This window comes from Myotis davidii, unplaced genomic scaffold, assembly GCF_000327345.1.
Source record: "Myotis davidii unplaced genomic scaffold, ASM32734v1 scaffold69, whole genome shotgun sequence".
Classification (NCBI taxonomy): Eukaryota; Metazoa; Chordata; class Mammalia; order Chiroptera; family Vespertilionidae; genus Myotis; species Myotis davidii.
This window is the reverse complement of record NW_006300363.1, coordinates 3,481,056-3,490,232: the sequence shown is the minus strand read 5'-3', so window position 1 is coordinate 3,490,232 and position 9,177 is coordinate 3,481,056. Positions and strand designations below refer to the sequence as shown.

General features: G+C 59.3%; 1 protein-coding gene across 2 annotated transcripts in view; it reads left to right on the top strand.

Annotated features, from left to right (window-relative positions):
• The first annotated feature begins 48 nt into the window (after positions 1-48).
• ACE (angiotensin I converting enzyme) overlaps positions 49-9,177 on the top strand; it is a 19,548-nt gene continuing 10,419 nt past the window's right edge. The window contains exons 1-14 of one of the 2 annotated variants that reach the window (XM_006776727.2): positions 49-469; positions 1,048-1,141; positions 1,964-2,107; positions 2,579-2,770; positions 3,320-3,417; positions 3,815-3,987; positions 4,306-4,529; positions 4,837-4,981; positions 5,304-5,402; positions 5,657-5,779; positions 6,382-6,593; positions 7,279-7,415; positions 8,156-8,314; positions 8,637-8,724. In XM_006776727.2, coding sequence (XP_006776790.1) covers positions 233-469; positions 1,048-1,141; positions 1,964-2,107; positions 2,579-2,770; positions 3,320-3,417; positions 3,815-3,987; positions 4,306-4,529; positions 4,837-4,981; positions 5,304-5,402; positions 5,657-5,779; positions 6,382-6,593; positions 7,279-7,415; positions 8,156-8,314; positions 8,637-8,724 — 2,125 coding nt within the window. In that variant the 5' untranslated portion in view covers positions 49-232. Of the gene's footprint in view, positions 470-1,047; positions 1,142-1,963; positions 2,108-2,578; positions 2,771-3,319; positions 3,418-3,814; positions 3,988-4,305; positions 4,530-4,836; positions 4,982-5,303; positions 5,403-5,656; positions 5,780-6,381; positions 6,594-6,851; positions 7,139-7,278; positions 7,416-8,155; positions 8,315-8,636; positions 8,725-9,177 lie in introns of those variants that run through there. The other variant, XM_006776728.2, reaches the window with a different exon arrangement.

Below are 9,177 nucleotides of genomic sequence, written 5' to 3'. Positions count from 1 at the left end.
GCACAGGGCAGCGCCGGGCCGGCCAGCAGCTGAGGGTCTTGGCTAAGGGTGCCCTCTGCTCCGAGCCCTCCTTCTCTTTCTGTTTCTGTCGCCGCTCATCCCTGTCTGTTCTCCCTCTCCTCCCGCTGCCTCTCTTGCCCCAATTTCTGCTCCACGCTCCCCTGGGGCAGAGTCCCCCCCCCCAGTTCCTGGCCCCGGGGCCCAGGGGGAGAAAGTCCTGCTCCTGGAAGCCATGGCCTTCCTGCCCTCCCCCGCCCATGCCCTCCCCATCTACACTCCCCTGCCCTCCCTGTGCCCACAGGAGGAATCCACCCTGCTCAACCAAGAGTTTGCCGAGGTCTGGGGCCTCAAGGCCAAGGAACTGTTCGACCCAATCTGGCAGAACTTCACCGACCCGATACTGCGACGGGTCCTCAGTGGCGTGCGCATTCTGGGCCCTGCCAACCTGCCCCTGGAGAAGCGGCAGCAGGTGGGCCCCGTGGACTGGAGGGCAGAGGAAGAAGTGGCCAGTGCCTCCCAGTGCCCAGCTGAGATGGGGAGGGGAGCTTGGGCGGGCTGCCTTTCGCGGTCAGCGGACCCTGGGATCTGCAGGGGAAACCAGCCAGAGCATAGAATGGCTTCCTGGGGCATTGCTTTTCCTTGGAGATGGGACGGAACGTCACTTGATGCTACAGCAAATGTCATGGAGTAAAAAGCAAACTGCAAAGAAACCGTAAAAGATGAAACCGGCGTTTTCAGAATTTCTCCCTAGGCAGGTTTGCTTTAGAGATGTCCTTAGAAAGAGTAGGGACTGGGAAGGCATCGAAGCCACCGAGAGTGAGCGGGATTTGCCCTCACTCTGAGGTGGGAGCTGACCCCGAACTCTCAGGACACTTGTCTCCACCTCCAGCGGCTGCCTTCCTTGGTCAGAAGTGCTCCTGGCGCCACTGAGTGGCCTGAACAAGCCACATCCCCTCTCTGAGCTTTCTTTTCCTTTTAGCAAAAAGAGGAGGGATGGCCAAGTGGTCCTGGGCTATTGGTCACTAACAGGTGCTCCACTCTCCCTAGTACAACTCTCTGCAGAGCCACATGAACAGAGTCTTCACTTCTGCCAGGGTCTGCTACCCCAACATGAACGACAGCTGCTGGTTCCTGGACCCAGGTACAACCCTGTCGCTGCTGCCTCGCTCTCGCCCTTCCCATCACCCCGCACCCTGTTTTTCCTGGCAAACTGACTTCTAGAATCTCCAGCCCCATCCACCCCACCCCTCTGTGCTCTGGCCTCTCCCATTGCCACTGGCCTGCCTCCTGACTGCTTGTTGTTGTTTTTCCCTTTCATGGGTGCTCTCAGTCTCCCCACGGGCCCTCCATAGGCCTTAGACGCCTCCCAGCTTCTGATTATGTCCTCCTCTTCTCCCCTCACACCCCACCCCCATGTCCCAGGCCGGCTGAGTCAGCCACTCCATCCAATGAGCCATGAAGGGTCTGTTCGGGTTTCGGCCTTTGGATGTGGCCTTTGTGTAACCACCTTCGATGGGCATTTCCCTGGAGACAATGACCCTGGCTGGGTGCTTGCTTCATAGAGCTCCCGGCCTCATGCCACCCAGCGTATAGATCGCCCTTGGCTTTGGGGGTATCATGATGTTGAGGAAGCGGGTGGAAATGGAGAGGACCAATGTGGGAGCTCTGATGAAGGCTGACGCCGGCTTTGACACAGAAGTCTTCTTTTTTTTTTTTAATATATTTTATTGATTTTTTACAGAGAGGAAGGGAGAGAGATAGTTAGAAACATCGATGAGAGAGAAACATTGATCAGCTGCCTCCTGCACATCTACTGGGGATGTGCCCCCAACCCAGGTACATGCCCTTGACCGGAATCGAACCCGGGACCTTTCAGTCCGCAGGCCGACGCTCTATCCACTGAGCCAAACCGGTTTTGGCGACACAGAAGTCTTCTAACTGACCCTGTTCCTTTGCGTCTCAGACCTCATGCATGTCCTGTCTGTCACACGAAACTACGGGCTGCTGCTGTACGTCTGGGAGGGCTGGCACAATGCCGTGGGCATCCCACTGAAACCCCTGTTCCAGGAATTCACTGCCCTCAGCAATGAGGCCTTCAAGCAGGATGGTGAGCATGTCCTGCCCGCACCCCTTGTGTGGGTGCCGCCCTCCCCAGCTTGAAAGGTGTTCTCTCATCCACTATCTCCCTTGAGCCCCAATTCCTGAGGCAGACAGAGCAGCTGTCGGGATGGCTCCATCCACTGGCCAAAGGTCGCACAGATCATGGATGGCAGAACCAAGCCTGAGTCCCATCTGCCTTCTACCAGGCTGCTGCCTTGCCCTGACACCATCCCTCTGCCCTGCCCCTCCTGGCGCTCCCCGCTCCCCAGCACTCGTCCTTGCCTCTTGGCTCTCCAGGATCTAGTTAGCTGGAGTTAACTCCTGGTTAGAAAAGTATAGACCTCAAGCCAGCCTTTCCACCAGCTGGCACGGGCACAGGCCCCGAGCCAGGAGAGAGGGATGCTGGGAGGTGGAGTGTCAGAAGCTCCGGCCTGAGCTGCACCCCGCCCCCCCCCCCCCCCCCCCCCCCCCCCGCCAGGCTTCGCAGACACAGGGGACTACTGGCGCTCCTGGTATGAGTCGCCCACCTTAGTGGAGGATCTGGAGAACCTCTTCCATCAAATAGAGCCCCTCTACCTGAACCTCCATGCCTACGTCCGCCGCAAGCTGCACCAACGCTACGGGGACAGATACATCAACCTCAGGGGACCCATCCCTGCTCACCTGCTGGGTAAGGACCCGGCCTTGCCTCCACACGTCCCAGGCATTGTCCTCGTCGTCTCCCATTTTAGAGCACCCCACTGTTCCCTCCCACACGCGTGAGCCCTTGAGGCTCATCCAACGCGATCATAAAGCAGGAGATCCTCCTCCTTATCACTCCTGCTGTCCAGATGGGGACCTGAGGCTCTGGACACCTGAGTGACTTGGCAGAGGGCAGAGGGCAGAGGGCAGAGCCAGGAGTCACACTGAGGCTTTGACTCCAGGGGGAGGAAGAAGGATCACAGTATGTGCCCCAGGAGGCCATCCCCAGGTTCCCACCTCAGGCCTGGAAGGCAGGCATCCCAGCACCATCAGAAAGGGCCCCACAGCCTTGCCTGGGCTCCTGCTTGGCACCGGGGCACCCAGAGCACTTGGCACTATGAATGGGACTGATGTGGAGATTCCTGGCCTCAGCCCCAGGCTCTGGCTGCGGGGGGCCCGGGGGGTTCAATGCCGGGCAGGGGGAAGCAGGCTCTGGCCGAGCAGGAGCCAAGCTCTCCGGCTCTCCTCCTTCCTCCAGGGGACATGTGGGCCCAGAGCTGGGACAACATCTACAACATGGTGGTGCCTTTCCCTGACAAGCCCACTCTCGACGTCACCGAAACTATGGTGAAGCAGGTACGGTGCACCCTGGGCCAGGGTGGAGGCAACAGAAGGGAGACAGGGGAGAGGGGCGAGAAGGGGCCACGTGCAGGGGACAGGCTGGGTGGACACTCAGTCCCTCCCTTTCTACAGAGCAGCAGCCCGAGTGTGTGTACAGGCGATAAGCTGGGCTGAATGTCCTCGGGGAGGTACCCGTCCCCCTCTCCAGGCCCCCACTGGTGGGGTGTGAGGAGTCTACTTCGCTTATCTGCTCTGGTTCTTAGGGGCCACACCTCTGGGAAGAGGCCACAGAGCAGACACACCCTCCATGGGCAGGGAGCTGACCTGGGTGGGCGACCCCAGACCTGCCCCGGGGCAGCCACAGTGAGCTCCTGGCAGCCGGGCCCTGACCTGTCCCCACACCCACCCCCAGGGCTGGAACGCCACACACATGTTCCGGGTGGCGGAGGAGTTCTTCACCTCCCTGGGGCTCTTGCCCATGCCGCCTGAGTTTTGGGCAGAGTCCATGCTGGAGAACCCAAACGACGGGCGTGAGATGGTGTGCCACGCCTCCGCCTGGGACTTCTACAACAGGAAGGACTTCAGGTCTAGACACGGGCAGGAGGGGTCTGGGGCTTCGGGAAAGGCAGGCAGCCTGGGCACAGAGCAGCCCGTTCCCAGGCCTGCCTCTACCCCAGGCCCAGCACTGGCAGAGGGGCTGGTCTATGCCAGGGCTGCCATTGGGCCGCCCCCCTCAGCAGCTTTCACCGTTAGTCAGCTCTGCACCTTGGAATGATGTGGGCTGGGGCAGGGCCAACCATCTGTACGTTTCCACCAGCAACACACAGGGCAGTCCTCTCCCCCCTCTCTGGTCCCAGCACTGCCCCGTCCTTCGCCCTCACCCTCGCCCTTCCCCTGCCCCAGGATCAAGCAGTGCACACGGGTGGCTATGGAGCAGCTGTCCACAGTGCACCACGAGATGGGCCACATCCAGTACTACCTGCAGTACAAGGACCAGCCTGTCTCCCTGCGCCAAGGCGCCAACCCTGGCTTCCATGAGGCCATCGGGGATGTGCTGGCGCTCTCTGTCTCCACTCCTGTCCATCTGCACAAAATTGGCCTGCTGGACCAAGTCATCAATGACACAGGTATGGGGGCATAGAGGCCCCAGCCAGCCCCACAACGTCCACAGCAGGACTCCGCTAGCGCCTGCTCCCAACTGCCCTTCTCGTTTCTGCTGCACTGCTCGGGGCAGGCACGTTTGGGAATCCACCTGAGGCCCCACTCAACTCTGCCCAAGGACCCTCTGCCAATCAGGGCCCATCGTCTCCAAGGCTGGTCCTCTCTTCTCTGCCTCTGCCCCGCCATTCCTCCCACTGGCTCCTCCCCAGCCCCACCTGATCCCAGCCGGACTCCCTTTTCTCCTCCAACCTCTCTCCGCTCATCTGCCAACAGAAAGCGACATCAATTACTTGTTAAAGATGGCACTGGAAAAAATTGCCTTCCTGCCCTTTGGCTACTTGGTGGACCAGTGGCGTTGGGCGGTCTTTAGTGGACGCACCCCTCCTTCCCGCTACAACTCTGACTGGTGGTATCTTCGGTGAGTGAACGGGGATCAGGAAGACCTGATGGCTGCCCCTCCTGGGCAAGCAGGAGCCTCCTGCCTCCGTCAGTCCCAGGCCCCTCCTCTCTAATGATGTCTCCATCCTTTTCCCCACTGCTTTCTTCTTTCCTGCCGAAAACTCCCTCCCCCAGGAGCCCTTCCTCCCCAGCTCACCTGATGGGGAAGGGGTGGCCAGGGGCGGGGGGGAGGGGTGGTGGTGTTGGGGCGGGGAATGCCTGCTTAGAGGCTTGTCTGCAAAGTCTAAATCAGTCCTTATGCAACACTTAGGTCCTAAGGTAATTTAACCATTTTCTTCTAGAGTCAAGTATCAGGGCATCTGTGCCCCAGTTATCCGAAATGAAACCCACTTTGATGCCGGATCTAAGTATCACATCCCACATATGACACCGTACATCAGGTACTGCTGCCCCACCCAATCCTGTCCCACCTTTCGTCCCCTTCCCTCTGCTCCTGGGGCTCTGGCCCCATCCCATGCCCAGGGCTTGTCCCCACATTCTTTCCTGGAATTCGAATGGGCCTCTCCCCAGAGCCAGGCTTCGTTCTCCCTCCTCCCCAGGTGGCCCCTGTCTCCCCTCTGCCCTGTGGGAAGCTGGATGGTGCCTGGGCAAGGGGCCCTCACCAGCCCCCTGAACACCCACCCTGTGCCTTCAGGTACTTTGTGAGTTTTATCCTGCAGTTCCAGTTCCATCAAGCCCTGTGCAAGGAGGCGGGCCACCAGGGCCCACTGCACCAGTGTGACATCTACCAGTCCACCAAGGCAGGGGACACGCTCCGGTGTGTGGGAGAAAACGGCGGGCGCGTGGGAGGGTTAGAGGAGAGGCTGGTGAAGGGTATGTCTGGAAGGCAACTGGCTGCTCCACGGGACCCCTCAGGGCCAGCCTCAGTGGGTGGCGCCTGTCTTCCCTACCCCCTGCTTGCTTTCTCACGTCAAATATGTGTTCAGTGTGCCCAGATCTGAGGCCCAGTGGCAATGTCCCCAGCCCCCTTCATGGAGATCCGAGGTCCCAGAGTCTTGACGCCACTGTTCTTTTTTTTTTTTTTTTTTAATATATACTTTATTGATTTTTTACAGAGAGGAAGGGAGAGGAATAGAGAGTTAGAAACATCGATGAGAGAGAAACATCGATCAGCTGCCTCCTGCACACGCCCTACTGGGGATTGTGCCCGCAACCCAGGTACATGCCCCTGACCGGAATCAAACCTGGGACCCTTGAGTCCGCAGGCCGATGCTCTATCCACTGAGCCAAACCGGTCAGGGCGATGCCACTGTTCTTGCAGTCCGGTGGGGGCAAAAGTGGCCGGAGGTGGGGCAGGTGGGCCAATAGTGGACACTGGCCTGAGGCCCTTGTGTCCATGGTGCCCGTTCTGCCTGGCAGGAAGGTGATGCAGGTGGGCTCCTCCCGGCCCTGGCAGGAGGTGCTGAAGGAAGCGATCGGCACAGATGCCCTGGACGCTCAACCGCTGCTCAACTACTTCCAGCCAGTCAGCCAGTGGCTACAGGAGCAGAACCAGCGGAACGGCGAGGTCCTGGGCTGGCCAGAGTTTCAGTGGCAGCCTCCGTTGCCCAACAATTACCCAGACAACGTTGGTAAAGCTCTGAGTGAGAGTGGGGCAGGCCCTAAGGCACATTCTCCATTCTGGGCTCTGGAGGCCAGCTCCCTGTTCCAGTTCCTGGTCAGCTCCCCCCGCGGGGCCCTGGTGCCCAGCTCTGGAGCGCCAGGCCACCCCTTCACTCATCAGCAGGGCCCTGGGGTGGGAATGGGGCCGTCTTTCACCCAGCATTTTGAAATAAGTGAATATTTCAATACTCCTTTCCCCCCCCCCCCCCGGCCCCGAGGGTCCCCCAGAGGCAGGCTGGCGCATCACACTGCTCTATGAGGTCACACTGCAGGCTCCGCTCTTATTGGCCGGGGGCGGTGGCTGCAGGGCTCTGGTCTCCTGCGGCCATGGGCCAAGGTTGGGCTGCTCCAGGACTGCCCAGCCTCCTCTTCCTCTTCCTGCTCTCCTTTGGGCACCCCCTGCTGGTGGTCCTCAGCCAGGAGGTCACCCAGGTGGCAACCAACCATGGAACAACCGGAAACCAGACAGCAACTCACCAGGCAGCAACCAGCAGCCAGACAACCCACAGCCCAAGCGGGACCAGTGGGTGGATGGGGCAGGGCCTTGAGGGGGCGAGGAGCGGGCAGGGAGGAGGGAGGCGGGGGAGCAACTCAGCACAACTCCAGGAGAGGGCACGGGGAAGCCGGGCTGTCTCCCTCCGCTCTGTCCCACAGTTTTGGTGACGGATGAAGTGACGGCCAGAGACTTTTTGGAGGCCTATGACAAGAAATCCCTGGTGGTGTGGAATGAATATGCGGAGGCCAACTGGAACTACAACACCAACATCAGCAGAGAGACCAGCATGATCCTGGTAGGGGCCCACTCCACGCCCACAGTGCAAGGCCCCCCTCCCCCTCCCCCCGGGTCCCCTCAGTGCAGGGAGGCTGCCGGAATTTGTGAAAAATCCAGATGGAATATTTTAAAACAATTTTCAGGTTTGGATGGGCCTCTACTCAATGCCTAAACAAGTTGTATCTCTTTCCAATCTGTTGTTAGTGAAAGAATAAGTTGTACACAAATAAGTGTTGCTAAGGTCAGTTTTCTAAAAGATGCGACGCCCATGTTTGCTACCACAGCCAGGGCTACCCTTCCCTCCAACCCCCTTCCCGACTTGCGTGGGGAGTGCAGACTATCCCAAGGTGAGCCACAGAGAACCAACATTTCTTGAAGACCATTGTGAGCTGGCCAGGGTTCCGTGCCCTTTACATCTGTGGCTTCATTTATTCCTCAACAGCCTTGCAAAACCAGTGATCTTATTCCCATTTTACAGATGGGACCCTGAGGCTCAAGGAGGCCAGTCGCAGCGCTAACACCAAGCTACCTTCATCCTAACAGCCTTTACGATATGGGGTGGGGTTCCCCTTCTCTCCCATGCCAGGATATGTCTGTGGGCATCTGTTGAGGGGCATGGACTGCATCTAGGGCAATAGACAGTCCAGGTTGAAGAGGGTCTTTATAGGCAAAGGCAACAACTTGATAAAACTGCCCTCCCTACTACCACCCCCAGGCCCTTTGGCTCCCCCCACAGCACGGTTCCCCCTGTACTTTCAGATGGAGAAGAACACACAGATGGCAAACCACACCGTAGAGTTTGGCACCCGGGCCAGGCATTTTGACATTACCTACTTCCAAAACACCACCCTAAAGCGGATGATATACAAGATTCAGGACCTAGAGCGGGCAGCGCTGCCTACCTCGGAGCTGGAGGAGGTATGTGTAGCCTGGGGAGTGGGTGGGAGGCGGGGAGAGGGCAGGGAGTGGAGGGCCCAAGGTCAGGACGAGGTCCCAGCTCAGAGTGAGCCTAGTACAGAATCTGGCCTTTATGATGCCGCTCTTCGAGGATTTGGCAAGCCGTACCATCTGCCTTGTCAGTGTGTCTATAGAGTAACTAAGAAGATAGAATCTTTGGGACCAGGTGCCCCCCAGGTCCATTGCCGCTGCCCCCCCCACACACACACACACACTGTGATGGTGCCGGGCGGCGCAGGCAGCAAAGGGGTGCAGCTCGCTGCCTCTTTTCTTCCTCCTGCAGTATAACCAGATCCTGCTGACCATGGAAACCACTTACAGCGTGGCCTCCGTGTGCCTCCCCAACGGCACTTGTCTGCAGCTGGAGCCCAGTGAGCGCACATGGGGAAGGAGAGGGTGGGTTTCAGGGGCGGGGGCGGGGGCTGGGGTTGGCGCAGTGTTGGGGGTGCTGGCAGGTGAAAAGGTGTTTAGGTGCTCCTATCTGGTGGGGTCAGCATGCCCAGGAAACTCACCTCCCTGTTTCCCACCAGTGGGGCCTCCCTGCCACCACTCAGAACCAGCACCGACTTCCTCTCGGCCCTAAACCACTGCCCTGCCCGCCCACAGGCTCCCACCAGGCCAGGACCCCTCTGGGATCTCCTCTCCCTCCCTGTTCCCTGCACTCCCAGCAGGGGATCTCTCAAACTTGTCTTCCCAGGACTCAGACTCCCAAATCAGAACAGGAACTCTAGACACTTCCCCTTCGTGCTCCTTTCTTGATCCTTTTCACGGCTTCCCCACCGTCTCTGGCACCTCCCTTGCCCCCCACCCCCACCCTCACCCAG